The 19113-nt window shown below is 42.8% G+C and overlaps 1 protein-coding gene across 6 annotated transcripts in view; it reads right to left on the reverse strand.

The window, feature by feature from the left end:
* Window positions 1-19113, reverse strand: part of CEP192 (centrosomal protein 192) — a 94101-nt gene that overhangs the window by 27314 nt on the left and 47674 nt on the right. For all 6 annotated transcript variants that reach the window (XM_068563744.1, XM_068563747.1, XM_068563746.1 and 3 more), the window contains 16 exons: window positions 16727-16898; window positions 14815-15691; window positions 13718-13866; window positions 12059-12289; window positions 10609-10734; window positions 10273-10416; window positions 10107-10170; window positions 9546-9685; window positions 9354-9446; window positions 8683-8801; window positions 7263-7439; window positions 5843-5933; window positions 5500-5676; window positions 2413-2673; window positions 2040-2155; window positions 402-511 (listed from right to left, as the gene is read on the reverse strand). In XM_068563744.1, the coding sequence (XP_068419845.1) occupies window positions 402-511; window positions 2040-2155; window positions 2413-2673; window positions 5500-5676; window positions 5843-5933; window positions 7263-7439; window positions 8683-8801; window positions 9354-9446; window positions 9546-9685; window positions 10107-10170; window positions 10273-10416; window positions 10609-10734; window positions 12059-12289; window positions 13718-13866; window positions 14815-15691; window positions 16727-16898 (3047 nt within the window). The remainder of the gene's footprint in view (window positions 1-401; window positions 512-2039; window positions 2156-2412; window positions 2674-5499; window positions 5677-5842; window positions 5934-7262; window positions 7440-8682; window positions 8802-9353; window positions 9447-9545; window positions 9686-10106; window positions 10171-10272; window positions 10417-10608; window positions 10735-12058; window positions 12290-13717; window positions 13867-14814; window positions 15692-16726; window positions 16899-19113) is intronic.

Raw genomic sequence — 19113 nt, forward strand, 5'->3', positions numbered from 1 at the left:
CTCCATAAATTGTACAGCAGGCACAAGAGCAGAGAAATCTCAAAATGAGTGTAAGTTTGCAATCATGAAATCTTTAACAGTAATAACTTGAGTTTAATAATGACCATTCTCCTCCTCTATTCACAAGTCCACCCAAAGACTAGGTGCAATAACATATTAATAACATCTAACATTTACAAGGCAAAGCCCTCTCATCTGATCTTCACAAGAACTCTGTGTAGAGAACACAGACATTATTCCTCTCATTTTACAGCTAAGGAAACTGAATTTCAGTGATGTAATCTGTCCAAAGTCATACAGCAAAGCTGTGACTCAAATTCAGCCTGATACCACATCTAAGCTAACACTCTTCCTCCTCACACACTGGACCCAGAAGATTTAAAATACGTTGAAATTCCTACCTTCAGTCACGAGCAGCTCGTCCTGAAATGCTTCCGTGAAGTTGATGTTCTGCAGCATGCTCTGGGTGGGAAGGACCTGCTCTCTCACCCCTGGTGTGTGCAGCATGGCTCTGCCAGTAGAGATTTTATTCAGAAGTCGTTTTACATACAAAATAACCTTAATTAGATTTTATTCATGCATCTGGAAAATCCCACTAACATCATGATACATTAGTTCATAGATATTATGTCCTAAATCTCAATATAAGTAATTTAAAAAAAAAAACCTTGTTTTGGAAATTCCCTTAAAAGTTATACATGGTAGTACAATCATCAGTTTCAGTTAAACACATCAAAACAACAACTTCCTAACAGAAGAGTAGAAAGAAGATAAAATTAGATTCTTTTCGGGTCATACATTTTCATTATTTGTGGTAATTTGGTCAGTTAGAAATTTGCCTCAGAAAAAATATGCCAAGAAAATGATATAAATAAAACATCAGAAGGAAATATTTAAATTACCATGTAATTCTGTTACTTTGACCTCTTCTAGAGAATTTTGAGGTGAGAGAACTGAAAAGTAAATTTCTCTATAAAACACAGATGTTCACAAACGAAAGAAATCGCATTACTATAAATTAATGGCAAAGAGGAGTTATAAAGGAGTACGCTGATTTCTATATCCCAGTAGAGAGAAAGGACAAAAACCAAAAAACCTTGTGATCTAATTTCTCTAAATGCCAGTTTCTATTTCTAAAATACTCAACTGAGAGAAAAAACCGCATTCAAAGTTGAGCTCTTCACTTCAGGTCTGTGCTATCATCATGTAGCAACTCATCACTAAACTCTTCTTAAGCATTCTAACAGTCTTCCACAGATTAAAAATAAAACAGTTTCCTGAACTCTGTATCAGAATAAAACACAGCAGAGCACAAAGGACTGGAAGAAGGAATGATTGGCCCACGCACACGCCCGCCCTCCCGGGAGGCAATGACTTCCTGCGAACGATGAACTGGCAGGAGCTTCACTTACCTCATACTCAGCTTTAGGCTAGGAAACGAGATTTTGTGACACGAGAACTCTGAATTCAACACACAGAATGTCTAAATCACACCTAGACCTAAATATAAATTTGACAACATTCCAGCATATTAAACTACATTTAGATCGGGTGTACCAAATTTTTTACAAGTACAAGCTTAAGTAGCTAGAGTTAGACACCCTACACATGTCTAAAATACGGCTTGATCCTTTGAAATGATTCTCAACACTCCCAGAAATGTTCTAAGTCAGGTGCGTTCACACAATATACTCTTTCAGTAGTTCTTAAATCTTTTCTGAAACTGATCTGCCATCATTACAAAGACGGTCCTATGATGAAGTCTGAGGTCCTCTCTGAGCAAAGGAGCAGAGGCCACTATGTACGTCCAGAAAAGGATACTGCAAGGAAACCTGCAGACGAGTTTCCTACAGGTATTTCTACCTGTATTTCTCCTACAGGTAGCTTATCGGTCACACAAATTTTACCAAGATTTTTCATCTGCCAGTTCACTAATAAGTAGTGAAACATCTTCTATAAATTCCAAATCCCAAACCACTGTCACAGCCTCTTTATTTCCACTGAATGGTCCCCACCATCATGTAAGGTAAGTGACCCACCTTCGGTACTGCTGTCTTGAAATTTCATCTCCACCAAAAAAGTATATAGTTGACAGTTCTGTGGTGTTTTTACAATTGTTTTCTCTGTCTGATGGATTATATATTATAGTAACATCCTGATGCCAAGAAAAAAATCAGGAGTGAATATTAAATATTTCTGAGTAAGTCATTTCACTCTGAATAAACTGTCACAGGAGCACAAACAGCCACTATAGACAAAGACGCACATGAAGAGCATTTCCAAGATCAGATAAGTCCTTCCACTCCTACATTCCTTTCAAATATGATTTTAGCTCTCTGCCATAAAATACATAATTATTACTTTAACCTAAAAATAAGCTCATATTTTTAGTGCAGAGACTTTCATACTTACTTCTTGTGTTCTTTCCTTGAGCACAAATTTGTCTGGAAAAATCCTTAATACTCGAGGATTCAGCAAAACTTTTTTCTGAGAATCCTTAAAACCTACAGCTTTAACAAAAGCTGCTCGAGAGCCAGTGTTACGAACAGAAAAAACAATTCTACTTTCTTTGCCAGGCACTAAGTCATTCACTGTTACCATGTAACTGTCAGACAACTTTTTAACATCTTCCAAAATCAGGTTACTTGTGCCTCCATAACCAGACAAAGGTATCTAAAAATACAGAACACATACATCCAAAATTATTTTTATGTAAGCAGAAAATAGAAGATTAAATTACAGTCAGAGAAGACAATAAAAACAGATTTACTACAATTAAAATTATTAACCTTTGTGTACTTTGGCTAGTAGCTTCCCCACAGTCAATCTAGCCTTATAGTAAGGACTATGTTTTAAGGGAAAAACAAATCAAAGAGCTGCAAAATTATCTACCTTCCAATATGCCAAGCTTAGATGATAAAGGAACAATAAAAAGATTAATATTGATATGTTTGCTTAAGCAGTGTTCAGTATGAAAGACACTGGTATTTATAATTTATTCTGAAATGCATAAAATAAGGTAAATTGATAGATAGTTAAATATGTGATAAAAGAAATATAGCACAATGTTAACTGTAGAATCTAAGTGGCAGGGCATGCGAGTGTTCACCATGTAATTCTTTCAAATACCCAATAATTCTGAATTTTCAATATGAAAAGTTTTGGGGGCAGAAAAATCTATGAGCATATAATCCTGTTAACTTCTGGTCTAGCAGAGTCATAGGACTGTGCCAAAGGGAACAAAGAGAAGCCCAGAACTCAAACAAGCCTCAGAGCACAGCCAACCTGGTAGTGGGGGTCAGAGTGGAGGCTCCAGTGCTGACCAGGGCCACCCCTGAGCTACAAGGCTCCCATGGGGCTCAGCACTACCAGGAAACAAGGATTCACAGAACAGACTCTATGAATAGGAATGTAAGAAATAGGTACCCTGCTAGGAAACAAACTTTTCATACCCTTTGAGATGCATTCCCTTAAAAATGAGCTTTCATTCCTAATTATTGAAATAAGTTCCAAAGAATCCTTTGCAAACTTAAAAACATCAGTAGCTTATTTCAAGTTGTTATATACTAAGTAACATTTTGAAAAATTAAATTCAGGCTGATCAAAAATCAGTATTGCTTGCCCTTTAGTACAAATTAAAAGCATTTTTAAAGGGCTTCAGATCTGAAGCTCCTGCAAATCCCACCTCATTCAGGGTGAGCTCTGCTAGTTTCAAGAGCCAAAAGTGTTTCTAATTTTTCTTTTCCCACAGAAATTTGCAAGTAAATCTTAGGCAAGAAAATAGAAAGTAACAGGGAAAGTCAGCTTTTGAAAACACTCAAAATCAGTATTCTTCCTATATTTTCAAAGTCTAAGGAGGGGGCTTGCCTGTTGGCGCAGTTGTTAAGAATCCGCCTGCCAATGCAGGGGACATGGTTTTGAGCCCTGGGCCGGGAAGATCCCACATGCCGCGGAGCAACTAAGCCTGTGCGCCACAACTACTGAGCCTGCAAGCCACAAATACTGAGCCCATGTGCCACAACTACTGAAGCCTGCGCGCCTAGAGCCTGTGCTCCGCAACAAGAGCAGCCCCCCCCGCCACAACTAGAGAAAGCCCCGCGCACAGCAACGACAACCCAACACAGCCAAAAATAAAAACAAATAAATTTTTTTAAAAAAGTCTAAGGAGTCACAAATAATTACTGACTAAAAGGTTAAGAAAAAGAATGATTAAATAAAATGAAATCTGACTAACGCCCACTGACCCAAAGTTTCAACCAGAGAAACTGGTGCTCTAGAGCAGGCTTCTCAGGGACTTCCCTGGTGGTCCAGTGGTTGGGACTCTGTACTTACACTGCCGGGGGCCCGGGTTCAATCCCTGGTCTGCGAACTAAGATCCCGCAAGCCTCATAACGTAACATAAATAAAACAACAAAAATAAATATATAAAATAAAATAAAATCCATCTAGAGCAGGCTTCTCAGCCTCGGCACAATGGCCCCTGTGCTGGGCCATTTGATGTGGGGAGCCCTGTGCACTGTGGGTGTCTGGCCACACCCCTGGCCTCTACTCACCAGGTGCCAGTAGCACCTTTTCCCACTTCCAGTGTGACAACCACAAATGTCTCCAGAAATTACCAAGTGTCCCCTGGATGGTGAAACGGTCTCTGGCTGAGAACCGCTGCTCTGCAGGCCTCATTCTGAAAATGGCCATTTACACCTTTTAACACCTCTCCCCACCAAAGCTCACGGGGCCATGTGAAGAGCTCCACAGAGAGTGTGTCCATCTCCAGCATCAAATAAAGGTAAATTTGCCATAAATATCTATCCTTTTTAAAAAAACTTTTAGGTGTTGTTAATCTTGTAATTTATCACATGTCCACTCTGACACTAGGAAACGACCAACATTGTATTCCCAGCCCCACTGCCAACTAATTGCTCGGTTTTTAGCTACTTTCAGGGAGCTCAGGCTTCATCCGACTACCCTGTCCTTCTTTCCTCTCCTCCAGGATTCATCACTTTTCTCTCTTAGTGCCCTGAATCTGGCTAAAGAAATGACCTGAAATTTTTTGAAATTATGCTGGGAAGAACAAAATAGAAAAGTTCTTGTCTTTGTATCCCTGGTGTACAGAACAGAGTCTAACAAATGACGTCAATAGATGCTTTGCTGAACTGAAAGAATAAAATTTACTTGGAAAGTCAATATCTTAAACATTTCCATCTGGATTTACCAAAAAATGGATTTCTGAAAAGTTGAGTACATTTCAAAATTTTCAAACCAAAATGAAACTTACAAGCATTAGACAAGACCATTACTTACAGGAATACTATGGTGGCTGCTTTTAAAATAGGGTAATCCTACAAGGTATATAATTACTCTCTAACTTGTTTGTAAATCTAGGTAATCACATATTTTGACTTATAAAAAGCAAAGTATATGTAATTTACCAATATCTAACCAATAGTTACAACATGTCATAAACTCCATGGGAGGGAAAAAAAAGCTATAAAATTATCTTACCGTGAACTTAAAGCCTGGTTGTGATCGAATTCCAAGTTGCTTAATTTCTAGTTTGGCCAACATACAAGATAATCGAGTAGGTGCAAATAACACAGAGATGTAAATGTCTTCTTTTGGATAAATCCTGACCTCACAGTTACTGGTCAATCGCTCTTCTGAACCAAAAGTGTGCTGAAACTACAATTTAAAAAAAAATCTCTGCATAAAACAGAGCAGCAGCACAAATAAAACATACCATTAACATGAACTCCTCGAAGACTAAGAACACAAGATGGCCTACACGTGTTAAGTGTCCTGGATCTAGACAAACGCGAAACAGAACAGAGCCATGCACTCCACAAACCTGAAAGCAGTCCTGGTCTTGTCCCCTAATGAGCAGTCGTAAATGTTGGGCTGAAGATGTAGAATTATTTCTTAAAGCTAGTTTCTGAAGCCTAGAAACAATGACACATCTTAAATGCGGTTTTCCTCCATGGATATTGCTACAATCATAAAAACAAAGCCAATTAAAGCTGACTAAAGTGTTTGGAGATGGACTGACCGCACAGGCCCCTTGAGCAGCCTGGAAGTGCCTCCACAGTCCCAGAACTCTACATTTCTGAGAACTTATGCTCAAGACTCACCTTACCAGAGAAGATTTTGGGTTTAATCTCTCTCCTATTATAGCTCCTTAGCTGCCCTTATTATTCATACTCTGTGTATAGGAATTATCTGTCTTATAAAATAGTAATCAATGAAAATTCAGATCACCAAATTCATTAAGTCATTAAAGTCAATACCATCCTCAGCTCCAAAACCTATCTTTCGTGGAAACAAGGGTCCTAAGCACATTGCTCAGATTTTTTACTTTAACAGACTCATTTGCACAAAGTAGTCTTTTAAACAGCATACTGAACTAACCTTACTTTAAAAAAACTTACAGTGCAAGTAGAATGGATGTATGAATAGCAACTGGCTGGCAGGATGAAAATCCTTCAGTCTCTGAAAATATATGAATCCTCTCTTCATTGGAGAATACAGAATACATGAATAAATCTCCATTTTACTCAAATTTTGAAGACTGGCAGTTAAATTATTTAAGCTGTGGTCTATGCCTTGTGCACCTTGTGTTAAAAGGGAAAGGCTGCTGAGTTTAACCTCAGAATAAAATCAAAGACCTTTGGTTATCAGCACACCTTCCACACACCTTTTCCAGAAAAGCCTTCCACAGGTACCATGGTTGGGAAAGACTTTCTGAAAAATATTTTTTTCATAAAAACAGAGCCAATTAAAACCAAGTGCAGTGTTTAGAGATGGACTGACTGCACGGGCATAGGAGCTACTGAGAAGGGCACAGTTCCTCAAACTCACGGCCATGCAGGACATTTCAGGAGTCTAGCTGAGAGGGGTCTTCACTGAGAGCTGCGTAAAGAACACGTGCCCCTTCATCAACTAGACTCTAACTCCTTAAATAGATGCAACGTCTGATTATTTCTTCTTCCCACCAGTCCCCAGGGCTTTCCAGAGAAGGAACGAAGACACACTTAATTGCCTAAGTTTGGTCATCAGCACAGAATTCACCAGAGAGCTTAAGAAAACTGAAACCTAATTTTTTTGGCTTGTATTTTAAAAATAGATAAAAATTTTACTAAAAAATTTGAATTCATGATAGGATGAATAATGAATATATGATAGTTTTATTTCAATTCTAAAAACATTAACATGGTCATCATCAACACAGGGAAGAGTAGCATTAGGTGATAATGGCTACAGTGTATACTCACTGTGTCCTGCCCAGGGGGACACCTCCCCACGCCAGAAACTGCTTGTTGGATAAAATTGAAGGAATATCTGAGCAGCAAGATGCAGGCATCAGAGGCTTGTTTCCTGAAGAAACTACTTCACCTTTTAACATCACTTCATACTGAGGGCCAAACGACTGCACAAATATTTTCAAGATCCTAACAAAGAAAACCATCTAAGTTCAATATTCAGAATTCAATTCTTTCGACAACTATCGTCCTATGCGCTTCCTTCGTCCAAGAGACTGAGCTGGTCGGTGCTGAGGCTACACTGCATTCTCACCCTCACAGCTTACATTCCAGAGGAGAAAACAGACAGAGAAGGAGACGGGTACATGCCACAGGCCCACGCCACAAGCACAGTGGGAGAGAAGTGCATGGGCCACGGGAGACAGGGAGGGATCTGGGAAGGGATGAGGAAAGCCTCCTAGGTGGGGGCGCTACCCCAGTGGGCAGGGGCGGGCGAGTCCTCCTGGCACAAGTGTTTGCATCTGAGCAGCCAGCACCTCTGCACCCAGCGCCCAGCAGGCGGAGGACACTGAGGCGCTTGGGAACCAGGCGGGGGCTCAGGAACCAGGCAAGGGACTCGGCAACCAAGCAGGGGATGGGCCACGTGAGTCCGAGGACAGCAGGCTAAGCTACATTTATTAAGCAAGTTCAAAAGCTGGTGACAAGGGGCTTCCCCGGTGGCGCGGTGGTTGAGGGTCTGCCTGCTAATGCAGGGGACACGGGTTCGCGCCCTGGTCTGGGGGGATCCCACATGCCGCGGAGCAGCTGGGCCCGTGGGCCACAACTACTGAGCCTGCGCGTCTGGAGCCTGTGCTCCGCAACGAGAGAGGCCATGATAGTGAGAGGCCCGCGCACCGCAATGAGGAGTGGCCCCTGCTTGCCGCAACTATAGAAAGCCCTAGCACAGAAACGAAGACCCAACATAGCAATCAATCAATCAATCAATTAATCAATAAATCTTTAAAAAAAAAAAAAAAAAAAAAAAAAGCTGGTGACAAGGGTGCTCCGACCACTGTAAAGTGATATTCATTTATGATTTGGGTGCCAAAAAGTCACTGGCCTGGAAAAGGGGTGGGGAAAAGTATCTTTAACAACTGGCAAGGTCAACTGATGATTTCCTTGGTGAGAGAGAAGAAGTTAGTGAGAAACATCAAGATTGACGTGTTATTATTTACTTCTGTCAGAATATACTTGAAAATAGTGATTTCTTACTTTCTAGTCAGCTAGCTGGTTTAAAAGGAGATTTTCAGTAAGCAGAAAGATGTGAGGCTAAAGGAAAGAGGTGAAGCGGAGCTGTATAGGCGAGGTGAAGCGTGTACTCTGTCCCTCAGGCTGTGGACCAGAGCACACCTAAATAAGCACAAATTCGCCATGATCAACAGTCCTACATTACCTTTCCTCACAGGCTTTGGGATCCTTTGGAGAAAATGAAACTATAACTTCGTGCTCTTCTCCAGGTTTAAGGAATAGTTTCTCTGGATCCACTGAAAAGTGACTTCCTTGATCTGGGATCTAAGTATTTACATAATTATAAGTCAGCACTGACCTGCAGACACAGTTTTCACACACTCATGTGCCTTGTCTCCCTCACTGACCACAACTGGGTATTTTACCCCCTCCCTGCCCAGCAATGCCCCGCCATCTTACTTTCTTGGAAAGGATACGTCTTTCTTCTCTTCCATAACAAACTATCCCCTGCCCCATCCCTAATTCCTGGCCACCAACACCCCCTCACTCAGCCACACAACTCAGAAATGATGTCTACACATCTGGCTCCCTCTCTTCCACCCAGCCACAGGATGACTCGGTCTTCAGGAACTAATCTAGAGCTTGGTTCTTGCACCTATTACATTAGACATCCCAGCCGAACTTCCTAATCATCTGTTTCATGCTCGTGTAACACCAGCTCTGAAAGCCCGGGCTCAGATTCTTCTGTCTGACCACCCCTGCCAATGCCCCCGGCCCTCGAACAAGGTCGGCAGCACAGCAACCTTCAGAACCCAAGGAGACACTCACAGTCTCAGCCCGAGGAAATAAGTTACAGCCTCTGACACAAATTCTTACCTTGATGTCCAAGTGGACATCAATATTCCCAGCATTTTTCAAAGGTAAGTACTGCCTTGTTGAGGAAGCCACGCTGGCAAACAAGTGCATAGTCTAGAGGATGGGATAAAACAGGCATTTTTTTAAAATGTCACACTTGGAATGAAATCAACCTGAACATAAAGTAACAGCAAAGTGAGGAGTTTAGGGTACCTGTAGGTCTTTCGGAGCGTGTATCCTGGCTATTCCTGTTCTTGCTCGAAGACTGATACTTTTAATGACTGGTGTAGGGTTTGGACTATCAACTTCTATATCAACTCTTGCCAAGAATTCTTCTGCTGAGTCTAGAATCTCTATAAAAGGTCATTCTTTTAGTTCAGACACCAGAGTTATTTAATTCTAAATGCCACACATGGTCCAACATTATGCCATCAGGGGGCACAAAAAAATCTTAAAATGACTGTTTAAAGAACTCAGATAGGAACAGAAATGAGAGGAGGAGAAAAAAGAAGAAAACATCTAATTGGTAGATGAGATAACATCAATCAACAGAAAAGACCCCAAAACGTTTTCAGTGGTACTTGCTTGGGTTATACATAATTGGATGGGTTTGACCCAAAATAGCATGCTCTCTGCCCAGCTTTAAAACAACATAAAATATCTGACAAATTACAATAAATATTTGACAATTTACTGACAGGAGAAATAAGCCTCAACTTTGTAGTTTATTTAGCTATGGAGTAAAGAAAATCCCATAAAATGTAAACATGATACCTGAAGAAGTCATCTGTTTCTTTGGACTATGGAAAAGAACCCAAATTATCAGAAATTCTGGATCCTGTAAAATAAAAAATTTTTTGCATACACAGTGAAAGAAAAGTAGTTTGGAAAATTAACTTCCTCCTTAATTCTAAACCAGTCCTTCAATCCCCCAGCTCACCTGTCCGTCATCGCTGGCAGGCATCATATGGTTGATCACCGAGGGGGCGGCCAGCTGAGCAATCGCATGGGCATAAGGAACAGCTTTCAGAGCTGCGTGGATGGGTTCCTTCGAAAAGGTGAAGCAGCGCCAGGCTATGGCGTTCTGTCAGAAACAGGAGAAGCCGCTTCAGTAGAGCCAATGGTGTCATGTTGGGGTGATGCTAAATTTGTTCACAGATCCTTAACAAAAATATCTACTTTCCTAAGAGAAGTTAACCAAGGATGCTACTAGCTGCATCTACAACTCTAAGTCAGTGTGCTCTGTAAAGGCTTCCTCCCCGAGCACAGTACTTACAGCATTAATAATAAGTCTAATTGGGATGTTGGCGTGCGTCTTGTTTACCAGCTTTAAAGGCAGAGCTTTCCAGCTTCCATAAGTCAAGTCACCAAAATCAAGAACATCTTTCTTTTCTGTTTCTACCTAAATTATGGGAAAAAAGGGATTTATAAAAACAATATATTAATAAATATCACAGCTTATGTTCACATCACTGCCCTTTCCAGCCACAAATAGTCAACATTAAAGGTAAACTTACCTAAGACTCCTGGGGCTATTTTACAATTCCTATTTTCTACACAAGTAAATTCTTTTTCTGAGGTAGTCCACGTACCCAAATATACTACAGAACAAAGCAATAGCTTAGCTGCTGTTACTGTGAGAAGACAAACTGACAACTTTACAAAACACACAGCCTCCCTTCCACTACCTCTACTGTTACACTATCGACTTCTCAATTCCCTCCAAAACATATGCGGGCATTTTTGGATTTAGTCCAAACTCTGACAACACTGAAAATGTTTACAATGATATCTAGGGACTTCACTGGTGGCGCAGCGGTTAAGAATCCGCCTGCCAACGCAGGGGACATGGGTTCGAGCCCTGGTCCGGGAAGATCCCACATGCCGCGGAGCAACTAAGCCCATGTGCCACAACTACTGAATCCTGCACGCCTAGAGCCCGTGCTCCACAACAAGAGAACCCATCACAATGAGAAGCCCACACACTGCAACGAAGAGTAGCCCCCGCTCACCGCAACTAGAGAAAGCCCGCGCATAGCAACAAAGACCCAATGCAGCCAAAAAATAAATTAATTAATTAAAATTAAAAAAAAAAAAACAAACCGCAGTTATTCTGATGTGCAGCCAGGGCTGACAGCCAGTTTCCTAAAGAGGCCTGCAATCCCACAAGCATTTTATTGCCCCAACCTGGCTAGACCCAATTTCTTTCACTTCCAGAAAATGAGCAACTGTACAAGAGGAAATTTTTCAGCAAGCAGAGTCTTCAGGTACAGAAAAGAGAGGATAATCTGAATGAGGTGTTTTCCTCCACGCACATCAAACTATACGACGGAAACCAGCTGGAAAATAGGGTTTAACGTTATACTTTGCTTACAAACATCTTAGCGAGCATATCTGCGCTTCTATAAAACAAAAGAAATAATCTTAAGTTTTTTGGGTTTTTTTGGGCCTCGCTGTGCGGCTTGCAGGATCTTAGTTCCCTGACCAGGGACTGAACCCGCAACCTTGGCAGTGTAAGCGCAGAGTCCTAACCACTGGACCGCCAGGGAATTCCCAGAAATAATTTTAAATTTTGGAATAAGAAAATATTAAGAGTCAATGTTTAGCTCAATTATAACTTTCTGGCACATTCATCCACAAATTCATTTTACCCAAATTTTACTTCTAAGGTTGAACAGCCTCATTAAAATGCCAGGTATGACAAAGACCTGCTTACAAACAGTCACCTCGATCACGGGGGTCTCGGCAATGGCGGTGAGGACAACCCTGCTCGCTAGTGCTTCTGCCTGTGCCACTGTCTCTGCGTCAGCTGAAAACGGCCAAGAAGCAATGCTGAATATACATCGGAAAATCCCAGGATCAGACGGTATGAAGAGCACTTTTATCTCTTCTGTGGCATGAGGTCTTATGATGACTTTATTCTTGAAAACTAAACAAGGATAAGCTGAAAGATCCACCTTAAAAAAAGAGCCACATGGTCTGTTAAGAAATAACTTCACAGTGAAAATCAGGATGAAGAACCAGCTAGTTTAAGATCTCTTTTCATAGTCACTCAAACTACCAAATCTAGATACGTTAGCTCTTGAAAAATACCCAGGCCTCGTAACTCATTACCTGGAAAATACAGTTAGTCAAAATTTTAAGGACTTTTTTTTTTTTTTTTGGCCATGCCACACAGCTTGTGGGATTTTAGTTCCCAACCAGGGACTGAACCTGGACCACGGCAGTGAAAGCACCAAGTCCTAACCACTGGACCACGAAGGAACTCCCATAAGGACTTTTGAAGATACGTTATCTTTACCTTCACTTTTTTTGAAAAGGGTGCTGAAAATGGCAGCACCTCCAGCCTTGGACATCACCCCGGGACCTGCCTCCCACCCTGGACATCACCTGGGACCTGGTCTCTGCAGCTGTGTAATGTAGGGGGTTAGACTGATCTCCAAGGTTCACTGTCAGGCCTCCAAGTCTACGATTCTGACTCACTCCAATCCTTCCCTCCTCACAGTGAACAGGGATCTTCTTTTCTACTCCCACTTCCAGAGACATCATTACTTCCTACATGCTCCTAAAAAGGCCTCCAATCTCACCACCTTTCACCCTCAACCCTTTCCTCCAACCACCTGCCTTTCCTCTACCCTCAGGATCAGAGGGGAAAAGCTGGGGAAAGGGAGAGGGAGAGAAGACAGTCTTATTTTATCAGGTAAATCAAGGTTATCACTAGGACGTATGAGGGGAGAGTAAACCCGTCCACCAATGTTTGTCTCCAAGAAGCTGCTGACGTTGTTTCCCACTCTCCCTACTCACCGAGGCCCACAGCATCTAGAGTCTAGAACCTCAGCAGCTGTAACTGATCATGCGAGAGACCCCTGCTCTAATGTTAAAACTGTGTTTCCAGGTATTTCAAAAGATCATGTAAGAACATGATCAGATAAATTAACTTACTAAAGGAAGGCATAGGTCCCAAGAGTAACTTGTTTCTTTTTTTTTTTCTTTTGAAATAAACGACAATAACTTATACTCAATCACATTTAACAAAACCAACAGAGACCAGAAACTTGGAGCTCTAGTCAGTGGTTTAAGCCGACAGCACAAAAAGCACATTTACATGATTTTATAAACAAGTAACAATGAAACATAATGGTTAATAAATAAATAGTAACACCTGATGAAATCTGAGAAACATATTCAGATTTCACTTTCACTGGAAGTACTGCAACAAAAGGGGAACCAAGAAAAAGATATGATTCCAACGATTCTGTGCCAAGTATACGGCAGTGGACATGCCCCCTGGTATAAAAGGAAGTACTAATACTAGGCAAAGGAGAGCTCCAGCATTAATCGTACTGCAATCACTAAGTCAGAGGAGAAAGACACAGAAAGCTCACCTTTTCACCGTTGACACTAACACTGAGGACCCTGATGCTGACCTGCAGCCAGCGGTCGGCGGGATTCAGGACACTAAGGTAGGTTTGTGATGCGATGCCGATACAGCAAGCATGAGGAAACTTCAATTCCTCAGGCACTCTTACTTTCCCTGGGTAGAGTTAAAGCAGAGTCAAAATGCATACCCAACACCCCATCAAAAGCACAACTGGTTAAATGGAAATTTTTACAGAAGACTACCTGTTGACACCGAGAGCTATGGTTTTATAAAGTGCCCCAGATCTAAATAGGAGTCCCCAACACTGCATATGCCTCAGCAGAGACTGGTCACTAATTTTCTCCTGAGGCAACCAGCCCATGAGGAAAAACAAAATTGATCAAACTAAAAAATTTACAGCTAATCAACTCTTAGATGTTATTGCTATCAGTAATCTCTTCCCTTTTTCTCCTATAAATATAAGCCACTGCCTAACCTAATGAGAAATGACAGAGGCTCTAACTGACTTTTAACATGATGACCAAGCTTTTCACCATTCTTACGGGGTCACTGTGGAATTTCCTTCAGAAGAAAAAGAAGGCAAAACTGATCGTGCTGCAGTGGCCATGAGCACCGTGTCAGGAAAGCATAGCACCGAGCTCTGCTCCCAAGAGTGACCATCAGCACGAGCACAGGCAGCTCAGCCACTACGGGTGGAGTGGAAGGGTGCTGCCTCTCACTCCCACACGAGTCACCCCTGAAGACTTAAAAGCTGGCAGGAGACTCCCTCCTTCAGGAAGGTGATTCTATACTAGATGTTTCCTAGTTGAACCAACAACAGAATTCCAAGTTTGGAGCACAAGAGAGAAACAGAAAGACAAAGGCAGTGGGAGTTTTACCTGCGTTAAGTTTTTATGTTTTTCTAAGGCCACTCAGGGACCCTTGCACAGAAATACGTTATGGTCTGTGTTCCAAATTCAGGATAAAGAAAAAAGTTTACAAGAAATTCAGGCTAATCAGTATCTCCTTGAAACAAACTAGTTTTATGGTCCCAATTGAGAAAATTCAGTTTTTAAATAGCAGCAACCAACAACAAGCAGTAGCAGAGAGAAAGCATCTTACCAAATCCTGACATCACTCCTGAATCCCATGGATCAATTCCACAGTTTGGACCAAGAGACTGCACAGTAAAAGGTTTGGCTGTACTTAGAAGACTCTGATTGAAGGCGTTAGAATACGGGTTACAAAGGGAAGAGGCAGCCATCAGCCCCGAGCTGATGTTCTGTCCTAGACAAATGCCCATGGCCACAGAGTTCTGGACGTGCTCTCCTGTGACGACAGCAGGATGACAGCTTCCCGGGAGCCCGCAGGCTGTGGCACCACCGGCCTGGCACCGAGGCAGTGCTCCCGAGCTCGGCTGGGCACAGGGAGCCATGGGGAGGGGACGGCGTGCTGAGAGCGCGGGGCCCGAGGTGGGCACGTGCTGCCTTGAGGGAGCAGGGCCGCAGCCCTCGGTGCTGGGGAAGGAGGTCTGGGGAGGGCCCTGGCCAACGAACGCACTGTCGGCAGCAGACGTGTCTACAGGAGTCACGTGTCCACTGTCGGGCACAGGCCCCTGGCGGGACACAGGGAGGCGCGGCGTGGCCGGCAGGGCCCACTGGCCGAGGCCCAACTCCCTTGGCAGAGCCAGGCTGACCTGGTCCAGTTCACTGGGATTTGAGGTCACACCTGCCACAGTGGTTTCTGACAGATCTTCACTTTTGGAGGAAAGCTCTCTTCTCGATCTAAAGTTCGGTTTTACATCTTCAAGTTCGCTACTCTGAGAAGTAGTTTCAGTTTCTTTTTCTGTGTCCAAGTTCTTCTGGATAATATACGGTAACGCTCCTTTTCCTCTACTTTGAAATGGACTTTTTTCTCGCAACTTATCCGGAGCCCGCTCCTGAGACGGAACTGGACTGGCCTGAATAATTGTGGTGCTCAACGCACTGGTGACATCACTCTGTGTGACAAAAAATGTTTAGAAATTATCCACAGATAAAGTGAGTATTACAAATGCAAACCATGCTGATATACTCTCAAAGAATAGAGATCTACATGACGTTACCGCTCTGAAAAAAGGATGGCTTATACAAAGTACTTCGGTGGCTGTGAAATGCAGGATTAAAAGTTAGAAAATCTGCATTCATTGTTCTTCCTAATTTACAGGACCAGAAACGAGTGGTTTTGTTTAGTAACTTAGTGGGTAGGTTCAGGCACAGCTTAGCGGAGGAGGCCTGCACTGCACACCCTCAAGTCATACGCAGCTCATTACAAACTGAACACTGTCACGTTCACAAAACACACCTAGGTAGTAAAATTCTAGCTTCTCCCACACAAATCTCTCAGATCTCTCTGCTTCCCTCCCACCCCCATGGCCATGACCCTGGCCTGAGCCTCTGCTGCCCCTCGCCTGACAACTCCTGCCGCCTGGTGTCAAATCCTCCTCATTCTAAGCTCACCCCTCAGTGCCTCCTCCACTGCAAGGAGCTTTCAAAACATCAACACAGAGCAGGTCTGTGTCCTACTTAAGAGCCTTCAAACTCCCAAATGTTACATCCACGATGTCGTGGTCTGGTCTCCCCTCCTCTCTCCACGTACACGATTCACCAAAGCCATTCCAAACTTCTTGGGGGCCCTCAAATGCAGCGTGTTTTGCAATTCCCTGCCTCCCCCATGCCTGATTCCAGACAGTCCTCCCACCAAGCTTCACTGGACTCGCCACCTGGTCAGATTATCAGTCGCATCCTGAATCTCTCACAGTGCATTTCACTACACAGCTTGTCTTGCACAGCCTCCACCAGACTGAGAGCTTTTTGATGGCAGATGCTAAAATATTTGTACTTGTAGTGCCTACCCAGCACGAGCAAAACACACACACACTTACTTTAAAGTTAAAAGAGCAACAGAAATTAGGCCTGAACTCGAGTCTGAGTCCTACATCAGTAAGACTTCAGCTCCAGAAGCCTGAGTAAAGAAATAACAAAAGTGCTCCCACCTGGTGGTCCTTAAGGCCACGATCTGAGGCCATGGCGGGACAGGTGCTCTCTCGTTCAGACATGTAAGTCAGCCTGCTGATGCTGGCCTGTGGACATGTCAGATGGGATGACTCCCTCTCACAGGGGTGCTTCTGCAGATGAGCTGCTGAATTGAAAGACTCCAGGGCACACCTGGAAGAGAGAACACCTGTGCCTGGACTTGTCCATCCCTTCACTTAACATCGTCTACGCTGGCAGAAAGCCCTTCCTGCTTGCCTACAACCCTGTCAACCTGCACTACTGTCTGTCCCAGCTGCCATATACAACTCAACCCTAGATTCATTCTTTTCACCCGTAATTATCTAAAACTGTAAATCATAGTCCTACTGAATGAAGTATCTGGTAAGCTACTGAAAAAGAAAAATGTCGTGGCAGTTTCATTAATAAATTCCATATACAGTCACATAACAATGTTAGCTATTCATTCAACAAAAATTTACTGAATACCTGATATAGAGCAATGAGCAGAGCACTCGCCAATTCCTGCCCTCAAAGAGCAAAGATGAAAACAAAGATATAGGAAGAGCCACACCATGGGCAGGAATAGGAGCGGTGCAACTCTCGGCTGAGCTATCAAGCATGCATAGCAAAAGCCCCTTGACTCAGGTGTTATACATCTAGAGATTAATCCCTAAGAAAAAAATTAGTGCTAATTATAAAGATTCGCTAAAAGGATACATCATATATCACTATCAATGATAAAATAGGCAATCTTAAACGTCATGTAGGAGAAAGGAGGCTATTGAAATTATGGCACAGACACACAATAAAACACTATGCAGCTGTTTTAAATCATGCTGTTGACTACTAATCATTGACCCAGAAAGATGTTCAGAATATATTAAGTAAAAAAAAAAAAGTTATAAAGCAATAAATAATAAGCTCCCGCATCTATTTAATACATATGCCACATTCTGTCAGTCAGTCCCCAGCACAGGGCCAGGCCAGCCCGACAGAGGAGAGGGCCAAGCTGCCCCTCAAGGCAGAGTGCAAAGTCACACTGGGTGGGAAACACCGTCACAGCCGCCTCTGGAAACAGCTGCCGCACCCCCTGAATACTCTGTCATTTAGTTTCAAGTCAGCCCTTAATCTGACTGAATTTTACTCATCATTTTTTTTTTTTTTAAAGGAACTCCTTTATTTATTTATTTATTTATGGCTGTGTTGGGTCTTTGTTTCTGTGCGAGGGCTTTCTCTAGTTGCGGCAGGCGGGAGCCACTCTTCATCGCAGTGTGCGGGCCTCTTTCGCGGCCTCTCTTGTTGCAGAGCACAGGCTCCAGACACGCAGGTTCAGTAGTTGTGGCTCACGGGCCTAGCTGCTCCGTGGCATGTGGGATCTTCCCAGACCAGGGCTCGAACCCGTGTCCCCTGCATTGGCAGGCAGATTCTCACCACTGCACCACTAAGGAAGCCCCTTATTTTTGTGCACAAAGTTCAGAATACTCAGGTGGCCAACGGACACAGAGAAAAAATCCTATTTTGAATTCTGGATTTTTAAAAGGACCAAATTAAGACAGCCCTGACACAATACTAGTTAGTGAATCTCTAACCAATGGAGACAAAATATTAACCAAATTGCTTCAGGCCCTCTTTAGTCACTGAATAACATGCACCTGCGTGGGTTCTGTATGCACATGCGCACACACACGTGCACACACATACTCACACAGACACCATGGGGCAGCAGGAAAAGAGTTCTGGGTACTGGGGTACGTGCTGAGTCTAGCTCCTTTGGTCGAAATGAACAAATGCATTTAGGTTGTATTACTTCAAGCAATGAGAAGTGAACTGTAAGAACACACAGAAACAAAAGAAGAGAAATTTTAGTCCAGATGTCAGACTCCAAAGGAAGCCATAAACTGCCAAGGTGCCAGCCACACAGAACCTCAAGGCAGTTCTGGAATTAGAAGCTCTAAATCAGCACTACAGACCTGCTGGAAGCTGGCTGGATGCTGGAAGACCAGCCAGCAGGAAAACTGGTGAGCAGCAAACTCAGCAGATAAAGGGCTCTCACCAGAAAGATGTGGCCACTCAACAGATCAACATTCTGACCAACATTTCACCATGAATATTAAGAAACTTAATGAATATGGGACTTCCCTGGTGGTGCAGTCGTTAAGACTCCACACTCCCAATGCAGGGGGCCCAGGTTCGATCCCTGGTCAGGGAACTACATCACACATGCTGCAACTAAGACTTCGCATGCCACAACTAAGGAGCCCGCCTGCCGCAACTAAGACCTGGCAGAATCAAATAAATAAATAAATATTTTTAAAAATTAAATTAAAAACTTAATGAACTGGAAAAACCTGAAAAAAAGAATAAAAATATGAAACTCATTTTACAA

This window comes from Eschrichtius robustus, chromosome 14 (genome assembly GCF_028021215.1).
Source record: "Eschrichtius robustus isolate mEscRob2 chromosome 14, mEscRob2.pri, whole genome shotgun sequence".
Lineage (NCBI taxonomy): Eukaryota > Metazoa > Chordata > Mammalia > Artiodactyla > Eschrichtiidae > Eschrichtius > Eschrichtius robustus.